The 17,008-nt window shown below is 42.6% G+C and overlaps 2 protein-coding genes across 4 annotated transcripts in view; one reads left to right on the top strand and one right to left on the bottom strand.

The window, feature by feature from the left end:
* Positions 1 to 16,165, top strand: part of LOC109470967 (CSC1-like protein 2) — a 19,397-nt gene extending 3,232 nt beyond the window's left edge. For 2 of the 3 annotated variants that reach the window (XM_019770071.1, XM_019770072.1), the window contains exons 3-24: positions 1,521 to 1,603; positions 2,627 to 2,674; positions 3,207 to 3,339; positions 3,804 to 3,841; positions 4,532 to 4,671; positions 5,076 to 5,127; positions 5,425 to 5,533; positions 5,691 to 5,764; positions 6,100 to 6,180; positions 6,358 to 6,478; positions 6,746 to 6,879; positions 6,980 to 7,099; positions 7,243 to 7,396; positions 7,521 to 7,627; positions 7,721 to 7,807; positions 7,999 to 8,055; positions 8,161 to 8,323; positions 8,967 to 9,072; positions 9,486 to 9,653; positions 11,699 to 11,814; positions 12,011 to 12,064; positions 12,959 to 16,165. In XM_019770071.1, the coding sequence (XP_019625630.1) occupies positions 1,521 to 1,603; positions 2,627 to 2,674; positions 3,207 to 3,339; positions 3,804 to 3,841; positions 4,532 to 4,671; positions 5,076 to 5,127; positions 5,425 to 5,533; positions 5,691 to 5,764; positions 6,100 to 6,180; positions 6,358 to 6,478; positions 6,746 to 6,879; positions 6,980 to 7,099; positions 7,243 to 7,396; positions 7,521 to 7,627; positions 7,721 to 7,807; positions 7,999 to 8,055; positions 8,161 to 8,323; positions 8,967 to 9,072; positions 9,486 to 9,653; positions 11,699 to 11,814; positions 12,011 to 12,064; positions 12,959 to 13,114 (2,301 nt within the window). In that variant the 3' untranslated portion in view covers positions 13,115 to 16,165. Of the gene's footprint in view, positions 1 to 457; positions 735 to 1,520; positions 1,604 to 2,626; positions 2,675 to 3,206; positions 3,340 to 3,803; positions 3,842 to 4,531; positions 4,672 to 5,075; positions 5,128 to 5,424; positions 5,534 to 5,690; positions 5,765 to 6,099; positions 6,181 to 6,357; positions 6,479 to 6,745; positions 6,880 to 6,979; positions 7,100 to 7,242; positions 7,397 to 7,520; positions 7,628 to 7,720; positions 7,808 to 7,998; positions 8,056 to 8,160; positions 8,324 to 8,966; positions 9,073 to 9,485; positions 9,654 to 11,698; positions 11,815 to 12,010; positions 12,065 to 12,958 lie in introns of those variants that run through there. The other variant, XM_019770070.1, reaches the window with a different exon arrangement.
* Positions 16,166 to 16,564: 399 nt separating this feature from the next.
* LOC109470944 (probable G-protein coupled receptor 75) overlaps positions 16,565 to 17,008 on the bottom strand; it is a 7,418-nt gene continuing 6,974 nt past the window's right edge. Inside the window, exon 3 of the mRNA XM_019770039.1 lies at positions 16,565 to 17,005. Coding sequence (XP_019625598.1) covers positions 16,696 to 17,005 — 310 coding nt within the window. The 3' untranslated portion in view covers positions 16,565 to 16,695. The remainder of the gene's footprint in view (positions 17,006 to 17,008) is intronic.

The following is a 17,008-nucleotide window of genomic DNA, read 5'->3' as shown; positions in this document are numbered from 1 at the left end:
CCTTTTAGAAACTATGAGTGAACCAATCATAAATATTAAGTATTTGGTACATTACTTCAGAAAAAATATGCACACAACATGTCACAATGGTAGAAATCCTGCATGGTTTATCTGGTACATAGTACATGACATGTCAGGTAGCCTTCGTGTTTATGCACAAGGTGTACTGATGCTTAGTCCATGATGACTCCATATATGGTAAGGAAGGCTCGCAGATGTAGGCAAGCACTTGTTTCATGTCTGGGATATGTCCCCGGCTGAGGTGGCTGTGATTGGGATATATGTTTAGAATACAAATAAACGTCTAAGCTATGTGGTATACCAATGTGTATGGAAGAGTCATGGCCTATGCTACAGTGTCTCGCTGCCAGAGGCTAAATAGGGGGTGCAAAATTTAGGAAGGGTATTAGAGCACAAAGACTGAAAGCTAATTTTACTACATGTGTTTTTGCAGGCTCGTTTGTGAGGTTTGAGAACATCCTGCAGCCATGGGGGAAAACCTGCCCGAGTTTGTCACCCCGATAAGTCTGAGGGACGGCTTGAACCTACAGGCCGGCGCCTCCATCACTCCTTTCACCATCATGCCCAACACCAGTCTGTCTCCAGCAGCCGCCAAATGTGACGTCTACATCCGCAATGTCACGGGGCGAGGCATGCCATCCATCCTGGTCCAGGAGCAGCTCTACTATGGAGGCATTCCCTTTAACTTGGGGCTCAACATGGCAGCCTGGGTGGTAAGTACAAATCCAGTACAACTCCACATTACAACTCAATACAACTCCATATTACAACCCAGTACAACTCCAGCACTCACTACACTAGAAATGTGTGCCCAAAAATGCTATCATCATCATCACCGGCCACGCTTAGTCGTCGACATTTAACTCAAACTCTAACTTTAGTTACATTTGGTAACAATCCGTATAACTGTTCATTTAGTACTACGTTTCCACCGTGGTGTATTGAAAACTACTCGCAGCATCTTCATGTATATGCTATAAGACAGAAATTGCATTACATGTTGACATTATTATGGTGGGGAAAAAAGCCGTGATACTCGTGTAGTTCAGAAGTGATCCGTCCACATCCATGTTTCTGTTGTAATTTTGACTTATCTATGGTACATTCTTCATGTATGTTGTGAAGCCCTTGTTGGTGTGTTTGGTTCTCCCCGAAGTTGTACTCAAGTCCTGCCACAGGGCACGGTATCCATTAGTCCAGATTAAATGCCTCCCTACACACAAGATTAAATGCCTCCCTACACACAAGCAGTTTCATCAAACTCGAGCTCCATGCCTGCCTCATTTCATTACTGATATGTCTGAGCATCAGGTACCTCATAACTAACTGCCCTCACTGTTAACTTAATTAACCTGCTGCTGGCCAGGAGGAGGAGCCTTAAAAGTGCCCTTTGTTACAGCAGCAGGAGGCTATATATAGTATAATACATATATATGTATGTACCTATATACCTTACATATATACTGATACTGTTTATACTGTTATCATGGTTTTCCCAGCTGCTATTGTTGCTGTCTGCTGTGCTGCGGAAGATCGCCTGGGACTACGGCCGCCTGGCACTTATGTCAAGAGCAGATGAAAGGTAACATTACGCCAGAGTGCAAGAAAATTTAATGAACTACAGTTTTCATTTCCTCAACAGCTACAAAGGCTGCCTAATGGTCAGGACCTGATCCTATAATTCCTGATGTGTTGATATTCTACTGTTTTCTCCTTAGTGGTCTCCGACCTCCCCTCCTCATTCATCAATATCACTGTAAAGCCTCAAAGCTGGGTTCACAAATAAAGTCACACCTTGCCCAGAAGCCTGATGATAGTAGGGCTACAGGCATGATAGGGAAGAAGACTACCCATGTTATGATTTTCCTTTGTTCCAAGGACAGAAATAAAAGAGCTATGTGTTATATAGAGCTATATGTTATATGGTGCACTGTCAACCCAACATTTGTCATTCCTGTCATTAGTTCATGACAGTATATTTGTTCCTCTGTAGACATCCATGTCAGAAATGGTTTCCCTGTGAGAATTAAATTCTGTCGATCCAGAGCAATAGGGTTTGAACCCTTCTTGGGACGACCAACATGGCCATTAGTCCATACATTGGGGAGCTTTAGCATGTAAAAGAACAACTCACACATTACTCATTAAAATGAGCAGGGGTGCATGACCCTGTGTGCTTGGCTGGAAACACCAATAGCAAAAATATTACATTGCACTTAGTCTTGTACTTAGCTATTTGCATCACCTCTATGTAGAATGACTGCTTTATCTTACATATAGACAGATCCAAGAAATAAGCAGGTTCAACCAATGAGGCTACAAAAAGGTCTGATATTCGTACTTCGTACTGTAGCATTAGGGATTAGTGGCACTGTTCTTCTGCTGTAAGATTGTACTTCAATATTTGGTATTTCTGGATTGTGACCGAGGATGGCAAGGTTATGGGAATCACAACATTTTTTTCGCTTCTTTCCCATTTTAAGTAAATATACATAATTATTTGAGTATCTATTGTTTGTTGAATGTTTCATAAGTTGCATGTAAACAAATTTTGTTGGTATGTCATTTATGTACACAATTTTTTTTCATATTTTGTTTCTTTTAGGACACGTGTACTGTCAAGCAACGGCAAAGGGGCGGTACAATATGATGTGTAGGGATTTCAGTTTACTTTTCTGTTGCTGCCATTTGTTGCAAGTGGTATCTTTATTTAGTTAACGTATATGCTATTTCCTTGTTCATATAGTTCATATAGTTGATATACAGTACTTCTATTGATATACATGTATTAAAAAGTCTTACTTGGTATTTGTACCACTTGTAGTTTCTTTGATGTTGTTGACTGTAGAATGACATGATTAACGATGTTATTTTCTACCCAATTTGAGACGAAATAGTAAAAAGCCATTAGTCTTCACATTTCAGGTGACCTATATCTGCCATGGGGGATCTTATGGATAAAGCTTAATGGCTGTTATTCAGGTCACCATGGGAACAAAATGGTTGGCAGAAAGATTCAGTATTTTGTTTTTCAAAGGATTTCTTACAAAGAAAGCTTTTGACGTCTTTTTTGTTTACTGGTATCTTCCAAATATAAAAAATAATGGTCAGAAGTCATATTTTTCCTTCAGTCTATCTCCTTTGCTCCAGCCTGTACCCTTGATGACATGTTCCCATGCCTACAGGTGGACCAGTATATTTTATGGGGATCATGAACCTCCACCAGAGGGAAAAAACCTTGATGAAGAGACATCTGTGGGGAGGGAAAGCAGGGAAAGTTTGAGCAGCCATCCAGTAGCTCCTGGTATCCATGACAGGGTAAGTTCTCTAGCTCCTGATATCCATGACAGGGTAAGTTCTGTAGATCCTGGTATCTGACTGGGTATGTGGAAGAAAGGTTTATGTCCCATTATGTCCCATTGCAGCAGCATTATTGATGGTGTGAGATCTGCCCAAAGACAAAGCAATCTCCCTTAAGGACATTAACTAGTCATTGCTTCCTTTCATTCAGAAAGGATAAAGGAATATACTATAGTAAGAAGTCTGAAATTGGGTAGAATTGTGTGACCATTTTTCAATAGAACAAATAGCAACAAATATCACATCACAGACTGTTCAATTCTTGTACACATTGAATGATTCATAGTCACATCTTTAGTCACATCTTGTACTACAGGTACCGATAGTAAGAAGCAGCAATGTGTGAAGCCTGTTCTATATGATCTATGAAGTCCTATCACAGTGATTTTGCAACATCAATATGTTAAATATTTCCTTTCCAGGGTTTCTGTTCCTGGGTTCCAGCTATATTTAAAATAAAGTAAGTGTACTTCACATCTTCACCTTTAAAAATGCTGCCTTGAACTTTTTTAAGCTAGTCATGTATTGATTAACTTCCAGTGTACAAGAGCAGTCATTTGCTAAATTTCTCTTCAGGAATGCAGATCATATGAATTGCTAGTTGTGTAAAAATTGGTGGATAGTTTGTCCCCTGTACTGGAAGTCTTGCTGAACAGCCATCATTCCCCTCCAAGGTCATGAGAGTTGTGGTAATAATGACATCACAAGGCATGACGATTAGGATTTTATTGGTCCATTTGTGGACACATGAAAGGGTTACGGTAAGGGTTACTGCTACTGTAAGAGTGGGGGCCATTAGGGATTTAACTCTAATTCCAACCCACTTGTGGATACATGGCACATGATGGCAGGTTCCCAGTGGCTGGCTGTGTGCAAGGAGGGTCCTGGGAGATAAAGCGGTCACTTCTGTACACTAAGAAAACCTGAGATTTTGAGAATGCCTTATTGAAGGAAATTTATCCTTTTTAATTTATTCTTCATCAACTTGCTGGTGGCTATTACAAAGGGGTAGCCCTGCTGACAAGACAATACACTCACTCACTGATATAGTAAATGTCATCTTTAATGTAGGACAATGTTACTACCGGGTAGTATGCATATGCATGTCAGTCGTGTCCATGGTGTCTACAGTATCCTCGTCTCCTTACAGAGATGACATGATAGCGTACAAATGCGGACTGGATGCGGTGCAGTACATGACCTTCCAGCGCTACGTCCTGGTCCTTGTCACAATAATCACCGTCTTCTCCATCGCTGTGCTCCTTCCAGTCAACTTCTCAGGCACACAAGGTGAGACTTAACCCTCCAACTGTCACTCCCTCCAGTCAACTTCTCAGGCACACAAGGTGAGACTTAACCCTCCAACTGTCACTCCCTCCAGTCAACTTTTCAGGCACACAAGGTGAGATTAACCCTCCAGCCATCACTCCTTCCAGTCAACTTCTCACACAAGTTTTCCATATGATCATGCGTTTTGCTTTTTGCTTTAGCACTTGTTGTCCTTCATGATATCTTTAGGTTTCAAAATTGACAATACAACCTACTATTGTTTCAGCAGATTTGAGGTTTGATGATGATTGATACTGGTGTGTTACGCCAATTACAGGATATAATGGCCGATCAAATTTCAACAGAGACATGTTGCTTGACTTTTTTGTTTATGTCTAACCTTATAATTGTTTGTTGTTGTGTAGAGGGCGGTCCAGATCAGTTTGGCAGGACGACAGTTTCTAACCTACAGTCTAAGTAAGTTATTTCTCTCCAGTGTTAATATTATGTTCCTTTGTCCAACATCATGAAGAATCAATTAGTCCAATGTCCTAAGTGTTCTGCAGTGAGTCAAATGTGAAACAAGTAGAAATAGCAGCTACATGATGTGAATTTTAACACTGATTTGACCAACTCATTTTGGTTATTCTCTGTGTTAGCCAGGAAGGTCAGCTGTGACAGTAGCATAAACATTTGTACCATTCCCTACAATGTTCTCCATCATGTACTGGATCACCTTTGTGACATGTTTATTTTGTTTTGTTTGTTGCCTAGCAACCCATTGCTGTGGCTGCACACGGTGTTCTCCATCCTGTACCTGATCGCCATTGTGCTGTTCATGAGACACTTCACCACCAACCTACAGTACCGGGAGGAAGAACATGTATGTACAGCTGTCCTGTAGAACACATTAAAGTATCCCTGATTCCCATGCATCTTTGGAAACCCAATAGATTTCTGTACAGAAGTACATTAGGTAGTGAACTGTTCTGTTAGGAAAGCAGATAGTTAACTGTTCTGTTGTTACCATATGTGCTCAGGTGACGAGGACGCTGTTCATCCGTAACATGCCCATTGGGCTGACTGACAGGGAGCTCATCAAGAAACATTTCATGTAAGTCAAACAGTTGTCTAGTCTAACTTCCATCGTTACGAATGTCGCAGATTTATGAAATATGTGATTATATTGCATTCTTGCCCTTAAAAATCATTACTGCTGACAACAGGCTAAATGTGCATGACATAATGGTAAGTATGAACTATTAGGCAACCTGCAGACCAACTCCCAACCACAGATGATTACTTTCCAACTATGGTCTGGAGAAGGCTGAAAAGCCATATTTGGCTATGTGTGCCAGGGGCTCCAGATAGGAATCTAATAGATGAACTGTGAGAAACTAAGAACCAAAAGTGAAAATTTTAATAACTTTAGCTGTATGCCTCTCACAGGGAGGCGTACCCAGATGCTGTCGTCACTGATGTGCAGTTCACCTACAACATCACAAAACTCATGAAGCTTGACAAGAAACGGTATAAACAATTCATCAGACCAGTCTGTGTGTTAAGTTGACTTGTGGCATTGCTTTTCCTCTATACTAGGGGCAGTCATAAAAAGTTCTGTGCCAGACCTTACGCCATCATTTCCTGCTCATCTGAAATTGATTCACAATCAAAAAAACAAAGCTGTTTTGCTGTGTTGTTTGGCAGCCTGGCAGCTCAGCAAGCAAAGATTCAGACCCAGAGGATTAATGAGCGGACAGGGAAGCCTCTGACCATCAAACCCATGCTGTGTGGCAAGTTCTGCCCCACCAGGTGTGGGGTGGTCGAGGTATGGACTTTTTTCTTAATTAAACATATTAAAGAAGTCAGTTGTGTGTTGTTACATGGGCTGTCCACACCAGCATCATATCACAGAATGTCCTGGTGTTTCCTGGACTTACACAGTCCTTAGGACAAGAGGTCTTCAGCATCAGGAGAGTTAGGGTTAGGGTGATAACAGGCTGGTACACAAGTCGTGCAGTTCCTGTTTCCATCAGGGGTAGGGTTCGGTTAGGGTAAAGTACACATGTCCTTCAAGTCCTGTTGTCTCCACCAGGTGGATGCCCTGGAGTATTATACGCAGGAGGAGGAGAGGCTGACTGCAGAGTGTGAGCAGGAGAAGAAGAGGTCCTTCCAGGAGGACCTGGGCATGGCCTTTGTCACCTTCAACAGTGACAAGGTGGCTGCCAGGTAGGTGCAGGTGCCAAAAATCGTCTTCTTTGTTTTTATGTTGCTGTTTGCTTGTTGTTGGCAGGATTGTGATGTTTGTTTGTTTGTCTGTTGTTGCCAGGATTGTTGGTGACTACCGTACATTCCTGAAGGGCCCGCCCGCAGCCTCCAGCGTCAGCACACAGGTCCAGTCCATGCACTGGACAGTCGACTTCGCTCCTGCACCTGATGACGTCAACTGGTCAGTCTAGAAGCTTTGGTTCTGTCTGCTAGCTTTATCTGCATGTTACATTCCAATGGTACATGTGCACGCTGCATACTGACATTTGTGTTCTGTACGGAATCTTCCATAAAACCGGGTTTGTGTTCATGTCTCCCCCACAGGGAGAACCTCTCGATCTCGGGCGTGTCGTGGTGGTTCCGCGTCATCATCATCAACATCATCCTGCTGGTCTTTCTCTTCTTCCTGACCACGCCCGCCATCATCCTCAACACGCTGGACCAGTGGAACTACAAGAAACTGTTCGATGGTCTGCATGTAAGCACTGGGCCACTGAAGTAGAGGCAGTCATGTACATGTTATGTCCTTTTCTTGCATAATACATGTGATACCTAGAATGCAATGACACATAATTTAACAGTCATTTCTTTGCTGCCCCCAGAGCCCACTGATATCACAGACTCTGCCAACGTTACTCCTCTGGACACTCACTGCTGTGCTGCCTGTTCTGGTCTACCGAACTTCTCTCTTGGAAGGACACTGGACAAAGTAAGGCTCTCCACACTTCCACATTGTCATGTAAAACTGCAGGCACATACTTTGTACAATGCCTAAATGTGTGTCCCCTCTGACTGTTTGCAGGTCGGGTTTTAACCACAGTGTGATGAGGAAAACGTTTGTCTTCTTGCTGTTCATGACTCTCATCTTGCCTTCGCTGGGACTCACAAGGTGAGGCCTGGTCAATTCGTGTTCAATAGGATATCTTTCACTGAAGAACTTATGATTAAGTCTTGGCTCAGAGGAAGTGGTTGATTGTGTGTGTGTCTGTGTTTTTGGGAGGGGTGAGGCATAAGCCTTTAGCTTGCCATATGATTGATCTGAATATGTTCTGACCTGTAGTTGTGTCCTCCTTGTTCCAGTTTGAAGGCGTTTGTGGAATTTGCACTTACCCCAGAAGGACAGCAGACCAAATGGGCGTAAGTCTTTTTGTAGGGTTCTGTACATTTTGCATCTTGTGAACAATGTTTTGGCTGGATTGCTTGCCCCGCAGCCACCTGACATCTCTCTGCTTCCTTCTGCAGGTGCATCTTCCTGCCTGACAACGGTGCTTTCTTTGTGAACTATGTCATCACGTCAGGGTTCATCGGAACATCACTCGAGCTCATCCGCTTCCCAGAGCTCATCTTGTACGCCTGGTGGCTGCTTCTGACCCGCACTGAGGCTGAGAAGCATGCTGTCAGACAGGTGAGACCTATCCTGATCCTGCACACCTGTCAGACAGGTGAGACCTAACCTCCTTTTGCACACCTGTCAGATAGGTCAGACAGGTGAGACCTAACCTCCTTTTGCACACCTGTCAGACAGGTGATACCTAACCTCCTCCTGCACACCTGTCAGATCAGACAGGTGAGACCTAACCTCATCCTGCACACCTGTCAGACAGGTGAGACCTAACCTCATCCTGCACACCTGTCAGACAGGTGAGCCCTGACCTCATCCTGCACACCTGTCAGACAGGTGAGTCCTTACCTCATCCTGCACACCTGTCAGACAGGTGAGTCCTGACCTCATCCTGCACACCTGTCAGACAGGTGAGACCTAACCTCATCCTGCACACCTGTCAGACAGGTGAGACCTAACCTCCTTTTGCACACCTGTCAGATAGGTCAGACAGGTGAGACCTAACCTCCTTTTGCACACCTGTCAGATAGGTCAGACAGGTGAGACCTAACCTCATCCTGCACACCTGTCAGACAGGTGAGACCTAACCTCATCCTGCACACCTGTCAGACAGGTGAGTCCTGACCTCATCCTGCACACCTGTCAGACAGGTGAGCCCTAACATCAGCATGCTGACCATGTGTATTGTTGTTTATTTGTCTTCCAGGAGATTGTGTATGACTTCCAGTTCGGCACGCAGTATGCCTGGATGATGTGCATCTTCACCATTACAACTGTCTACAGCATCACCTGTCCACTCATCGTACCCTTTGGTAAGGTCTCACAGCAGTGTTTTATACAGGTCTCACTCCTGCCTGCACATTGTACACTATGGTAAGGTCTCATACCTCATCTGTCTGCTCTTTGGTAAGAAATCTTTAGTAACATGAGAACTAATGGCAAGGAGGTATAGTATGTTTTGCTGGCATTTGTCTGTTGTTTGGTTTGCGAAGCTGATACAGTTTTTGTTTGTGGGAAGGCCATCCCTTAGCAAGTAGTGGTTGGATTATGGAATAATTCTCCTAGCAGTTTTAGAGCAAACTAGATGGCAAGCATAAAGCTGTTGACTTTGACAGAGGTATATCCTCTGGGAGTTCTTTTTATTTACTGTTGTAGTTGTCCAGTTAGAGGACTAGATTGGTGTGCATGGAATGCAGAAGTATTCTAGATCGTACTTGTCCTGCAGGTTTGATCTACATGATCCTGAAGCACCTGGTGGACAGGTACAACATCTACTATGCCTACAACCCCTCCCGCATCAGCCCTGACATCCACAACTCTGCCGTCAACTACGTCATCGCAGCTGCCGTGCTGCTGCAGTGCTCACTGCTCTTCTTCTCCATTATCCGACTTGGTGAGTGATCACAGTCCCCCACATCCTCCCCACCCCTGGACACCCTCCACAAACACACCCACACATACCCACACACACACACACAGCAGCCCACCACCCCCACATCTCCCTGCTCATCCTCCAAACATGTTAGTCCCTTCTGTCAGTGCCAAGACACTTTAATATGATTGTCATATTTACTGTCTTCTCTAGGTGGTCCGTCTTTTTCTTCCACCTTCTCTTTGTCTGTCTGTCTGTCTGTCTTTTTGTCTGTCTGTCTGTCTCTGAGGTATGAATATATTGAGAATCTGACAGACATAAATAGATGGCTGTTGTGATAACCAGTTTGAAGTTGGTGTGTTGACATGTAATAACCAATTTGAACCCTTGTGTTGAGAAGTTTTGCTTTATCTTGATGGTGAAGTGTTGATACACATGTAAGTGATAATCAGTTTTATGCCGGTGTGTTGATACGTGATAATCAGATTGAAGTCAGTGTATTGATAAGTGATGACCAGTTGCATGTTCACACTGTTCTTCCTCCTCTGCTGCACTCTCTCCATCCCTCCATCCGTTGCACACTTCTGTCCCATAACCGGGACCCCAACAGGAGATGACAGTAAGTTCTGCACTGCACCAGCTTCACTCTCACACCCTGTTGTACAAGCACCCATCTCTGATGCTTTAGGAAGTCATCTGTTCTGTTTGTCCCTGTCAAGCCACAAATTCAAGCTGTCAGGCAGATTATAGTAACCTGTAATACACCACATCATGCTTCTAGCATCTTCATCAGTACAATGATGAGACAGTAGTGTAGAACAGGCTTCTCCAGCAGATTATCATATCTACCTGAGGTAGTGCAAAATGTACATAGAATCCCATCCAAAACTGTTCCTTGAATGCTCCTGCCACTCTTTCATCAACACTACATTTCTAATGAAGCTTTCATGTCTTTTCTCCTATTGGACATCTGTATAGTAGTTTTCTTATTTCTTCTGTCAAAGTAGAGCAGTAAATTTCTTACTTCTTCTGATACAGTAGAGGAGTAGTTTTCTTACTTATTCTGACACAGTAGAGGTAGTTTTCTCACTTCCGTGCACTGATGTTTGTTGTTTTTCTCAAATCTTTATTATTTCAACATTTCCATGACAATGTTTTGACTTTCACCATGCACATATTCTCTCCCTCCCACTGCCTGCTGCACTCCCTGTCATGTCATGCTTGTCTCATGTCTTTTGTGCCGGAACAGTTCAGCCTCGTATTCGTAAGTTAGGGGTTAACCTTCAACTTCAATTGCTTTTTCTGTCATTGGCCATTTTCGAGTGCCAAGATTCTTCTTTTCTTCTAACCCTTTAGTCTTATCATCTAAGTCTGGTCACTTGAACTTTGGAAACACCTAGAGTCTAGAGGTTTGGAATCTAGATCTCCAACTAAGTTTAAATACTGATATAATAACTTAAACAATGTATACATGTAGAGGAATGGGTGGTCTTTTGAATGACATCCAGGAAGAAGCGCTACAAACAAGATGCCCTGGACTTTCAAAAAGAAAGCATCTAGTGTTATTATAATTATTTGTATTCTCAAATAGTTTCCTCCCACCTTTCCTAGAGTGGCATTGTATGTTATACATATAGCACATAGTTATAACAACTAAAGTATATCTATAGCAATATGGTACAACAATGACCACTTTATTTATGCTACTTTTCTGTATTCTTGCATCTGTCTGAAAAGAACCATAACTGCATACATGTACAGTTATTACAACTATGATACCATGACATAATACCATTGTGCTGTGACTGTGACATACATGTAGTACCATGTGCTCTGACATTGTACCATGCACCCTGACATAGTCTATATTGATGATCCGGTTTCATTTTAGTAGACATTTTATCTGCCCTCCCACCTGAGTTTATTCCACACATGTTCATCCCAGGTGCTGCTTTAGTTGTCCTCCCACCTGAGTTATCGCCAGGACTGTTACTGCTTTACCTGTCCTTCTCACCTAAGTTACACATGTTTCCCCCAGGTTCTGACTTTAGCTGTTATTTTCACAGGTACCCTGGATGCTCACACCATTGTCACAGCTCTGGTCCTCGTGATGACTCTTGCTCTCATCATTGCTAAAACCTGTTTTGGTGTCTTCAGTGGCCTGACGGCACACAAGTACCACGTAAGTACAATCATACACATGTAACTGTAGGACTGGGCAGAAAAATACCATTTAACTAAGTACATGTAGGGCTGGGCTCACAAGTACATGAAATTGTAGGGCAGAGCATGCTAGTACTATACCATGTATTACTAAGCAAATATAACTGATGTCTTGGTGCACACGCAGGCTGACTCTATCTTTCTTTCCCTCTCAGCAATTCACGGATACTGATGACGAGGCAGGCAGTACTGGCAGCTCCCCCACTGCTGTAAGTACTCTAATTTCTTTTCGCGGTACTTTTATGTTTGCAGTTTTTGCAGTCACATCTTATCACCATCAAAAAATAATTTGACTTTATTTTTTCTGCATCTGCCGTCACAGTGAACATATAAGTTCCACAAACATGCCCATTTTTCTCAAAATGCAAACTTTTGCTACTGTAAACAAGTAACAAAATTTAATTCTACCAATCAGTACCACTGACTGATTCTACAAATCAGTACCACTGACTGATTCTACCAATCAGTCAGTGACATTTAGTTTATCCACACATGGCAATAATTTCCCTACCTGTACAAGGTGACAAAGTTAAGGGTTTTCCTCCTGTAGCTGTATGCCTGTAGACATCACTTCAATACTCTCGAGGTAGTTTCTATAATAAAGTCTTTACTGTTCATCATTGACTTCATTCTTACATCTCACCTTCATGCTTCTCATCACATTTCCTTCTAGTTTTTCAACCCACCATTCGACATCGGGGACTTGGTAAGCTCCCTAGTGTAACTTTTCTCTTTCTCTTGGCCAAGACCAGCATGCTGCATTGTCCCTTGCCTGCTCTACAGAGGAAGGCATTCCACCAGACTAACCATCTCCAAGCTGCAGGAATCAGTAGTACCCCTCATGGGACAGTCCCGCCAGATTAATCCCTCCAAGCTGCAGCCATCAGTGTTATCCCAAGAGACACTCCCACCAGACCAAGACTAACCCCCTCCAAGTTGCAGCCATCAGTGCTAACCCACATGGGGCAGTTCTACCAGACTAACCCCCTCCAACCTGCAGATATCAGTGATAACCTACAGGGTGTACAGTTCCACCTGACTAAAGCTTCAGTCTGACCTTCCTGTGTTGACCGCTCATTCTGATGTTTTTTGTTTGCCCACAGCCATTCGTGTCTGCCCTACTTATGGATCCTGCCTCCGTGTCGCCCACCACCCCGCCCAAGTCAGCCCCACCGAAGGAGAACAACCACAAAAGCTACGGCACCACGGAAGCTCCCGAGAAGGAGGAGCTGGACCTCCGTCTGGCAGATGGGTCTTAAGTACAGCAGGAGGGTCTTAAGTACAGTAGACAGTCTTATTGGATAGATAAGATGGTAGGTTCTGTGACATTGGTGAGCGAGGAAGGATGGAATCGGCAGGAGCCACTGATTGTACATAGTCATTATGACATCTACTTGAAAGTTGTTAGTGCTTCAGAGTCTCTACAATGGGCTAATATTGTACATAATATATCCCTAATATATGTTCCAACATGTTTTAGGCATAAGGTGTTGAAGAAACTTGTTATTGTAATTGTTGCATTTTAGCACAACTTCACTTGAAGTATGAAACTTTTATTTGTTAATTATGTTTCTGAGCTGGTTGCTTTTTGATAATGTGGTGTAATTGGTGCACACTCCAATTTATCTGTGATGGGTTCGTGTAGTGCTCGCTAATAATCTGCTGCAAAATGACTTTAAATACCAACATGGCTGAAAAGTGAAGTAAGTGGTGTGTTTTGGTGAAAATTGGTTTGGGGCTTGAACTTTACTTCCAGGTATGCCTCTGCATTGATGAGCACTCTTGCGTGAGAGTACCTTTTGATGCATTCTTTAGTCTGCATTTCAATGCCTCATGTGTAATTCCACATGTACATTAGTTTTGGCCAGAAAATGGTTGTATCCCCTTAAATTTACTAGACTTTGAAAGGTTGAAGAGAATGAAACTCGGTTGTTCTTGTAGCTAGAGTGATATCCCGTCACCCCTTACACAATTGTTTTGCATCAGAAATATTTCCTGAAAAAGGCAGTCACTAGATTTGCAGGTGTGCAGCCTTCAATTGAGATTCAAAATAAACTGGGGTGTGTCCCTTTAATTGATGATGTTGTTAGAATGATGATGTTTGTTTTTACGACTGAGCTCATTTTAGTCAGAATCAATAAGAATTGTTTACTAAAGCTTTCTTTTGCTTTGTTCTTCTTTTGATATATGAATGGCATCCTGCCATCTGGCATTTAAGAACTGCTGCCCTGACATTGAATCCAGTCGTAATTTAACTGAAACTGCTGTGAACATATTGTGTTGTTATGGTTAAGGGGTTCCCAACAGTATGCAGCAATATACAAGTCTCTTCCCAAGTGCCCTTTATATTTTCGTATAGAGGCAGTTTACAAGTTTACATGTGTGTGCTCAATCCCTTGTTGTTTTGTTGTGACTAGTAAGTTGGGTATGTGTAAAATCAGTGTGCATGGGAACACTGTTTGACTGGCCCTTTATTAGCCCTGGTCACAAATGTTGTGCGATCATCGTACAATGGCAAACTGAGGGCATTCTTGGGGCAGTCATGCAAGTGTCCTGTGAAATTCAGATGTCTTGTTACTTTTTGGTGGCTGGTACTGTCACAGCCTGCCTGAAAATTCTACAGCATTAAACATTAAGCTCTTCCTACAATGAATGTGACCATGCCATTAGTAACCATGTATATATGTATGTCTGCACTATAGTAATTACTCAAGACTGTATGTACACTAGAGATATAGAAATAGTAGGATGATCATCTATATATGTAGCCCTACCATGAACTAACTATGTAACCTGGGATGCCAGCCTTTCCATATATTACTGCTGCATCGGGGCATCTGTAGCATAAGTTAGTTGTGAGTAACCTGTAAAACAACATAGTAAGCAGTGTGAAGCCTGTATTATGTAACATAACCTAGTAAGCAATGTGAAGCCTGTAGTGTGTAACTTAACCTAGTAAGCAATGTGTAGCCTGTAGTGTGTAACATGCTAGTAAGTAGTGTGAAAGCTGTACTGTATAACATAAACTAGTAAGCAGTGTGAAGCCTGTAGTGTGTAACATAATCTAGTAAGCAGTGTGTGGCCTGTAGTATGTAACATCACATAGTAAGCAGTATGAAGCCTGTAGTGTAACCTACTGTAGCAAGCAGTGTGAATCCTATTGGATGTTATCTGCACCGCACAATCATACATTAATGCAGTGTATCCGGGTTGCTCGGACATTGTATTGGGAACTTCAGACTTTAGGTAAGGTTGAATGATGATATGATCTTATGTACATACTAGTCTTCTCCTAAGGAGTTTAGGTCAAGCAGAAAGCAGTCAACCTCTCTAAGAGAGACACTTTTTCTCAACAGTGTAAAACAAAACAGGAGTATTGACTCTGACCAAATTACAGTTGCTCTAAACAAGTTGACATTGTAATTTAGAGATGACACTGTACATGTATGCACCTTGAACCAAACAGTATCTCCCTAGTAAGGACTCAGTCTCCATGTTTACTGTGAGGGTATACATCCAGCTATCATATCTGAATATCATTACTGAAATCAGGAAATAGACTGTAAATAGAAGCCTTTCTGCCTGGTGAGGCATACCCGCATACACATCATTTTTCAACACTACACATGTACCTGCTAGTTTCCATTACAATAGTTTTGATGGTAACAAAGGGCTTTTCTTTCACCTTTCCAAACATCCCCATGTTTAATTACTCCTTTATTATAGTCATTTGTACTCCTTTCTTATATTCCCCTTTATGTGTACAACTGTGTATCTCTGATTGTTCTACTCGGGTCATACAAGTTTAAGATCTTGTTAAAGGACTCTCCTGCTCCTTGTTCTTGTGAGCCCACCTTGATTTGAACAGAAGTTAGACCATACCATACCATGCATGTCAATGTCCTTTTAGGCAACACAAATTGAGTTTTATTGTACATGATAAACACTACAAACTGTGATGCAATTATAAGACTAGTAACATGATCTAAATCCAGATTACAGCATTGACTAGAGCTCGGCTTCAATTAAGTTGCTCACTTTCCCTTCTACAAAAGGTCCATGAAACAAGAAATGGAATTTGTATGGCCTTCTGTAAAACGAGGTTCCCATTAGGCTTGTTGTTTGCATTAGGAAAGATTGTGTTACATGTATCTGGATCATCAGTTGTGCCTGGTGTCTACAGTTTCAGTATGCCAGGGGAAAAGACAAGTGCAATGGAGTAGGGTAAGAAATAAGGATGTTATATATACGATTTTGATGTATAAATGCAGTAATACATTTATTCTTGTGTATTAATAAATCATGTCAAATATATATATATATATATATCACTAATACATGACTGATATACCAAACCAGTTGACGTGGCAGCGATTTTTGTTTTAATCTGTAATCAGTGCCCTTGATACATCCTGACAGTATCCTTTCAGCTTGGAGTCGGCATTCTGCAACTGAACCGCAAGACGTATGATACAGAGGAACCCATAATACCGTTGCAAAAAAATGTATTTTTCTTGTCTTTCTGCAATTTCTATCACATCTATGACATGCATTCAAAGAACCGTCTGACACTAGTATAGCATTCCCTTAAAACGTACCTTCATAACTTGTGATATGGTGCATTGTTGACAATGTTTACGATGCCATTTCAGTACCATGGCTAGTACCGCAGCGGTCTGACCTCACTTTTTCAATTACCCACTAATTTTCATGTCAATATGGCGAATACGTAACATCCAGTCCCGAACGACTCTTTTAATTAGCTGGGAGGGCCTGTCTGCCCTTCTGATTTTCCTTCCCTCCTTCCTCGTAGGGTCCGCAGTCTGCCCTAATGTCGGTCCTAGCCCAGCTGGGTGGGCCCGTCTGCCCTACTGTCGGTTGGCACGATATAAGAGTCCCTTCTAGACTTCGAGATGGACCGTTTTAAGTCCGTGGAGATCTCCCATCTTGGGCGAAGCCTGCCCGTCAGCCTGGCACCACACGGTGTTCTCTGGGACCGCCCGTGTGTGTAGCTCGGCCCCACAGCACGGTCAACCCGGCTGGGCTCCGGAACATCGTCCATGCCCATCCGATCCTGGTGCGAGGATTTGTTTCGATTCAGTTCAAGATCTCCGTCCCCGATCGCCTCCAGCCGAGTTGTCCGCTGGTACGGA

Source organism: Branchiostoma belcheri, unplaced genomic scaffold (genome assembly GCF_001625305.1).
Source record: "Branchiostoma belcheri isolate BF01 breed outbred unplaced genomic scaffold, Haploidv18h27 scaffold24, whole genome shotgun sequence".
Lineage (NCBI taxonomy): Eukaryota > Metazoa > Chordata > Leptocardii > Amphioxiformes > Branchiostomatidae > Branchiostoma > Branchiostoma belcheri.
This window is presented reverse-complemented; position numbering and strand designations above follow the sequence as displayed.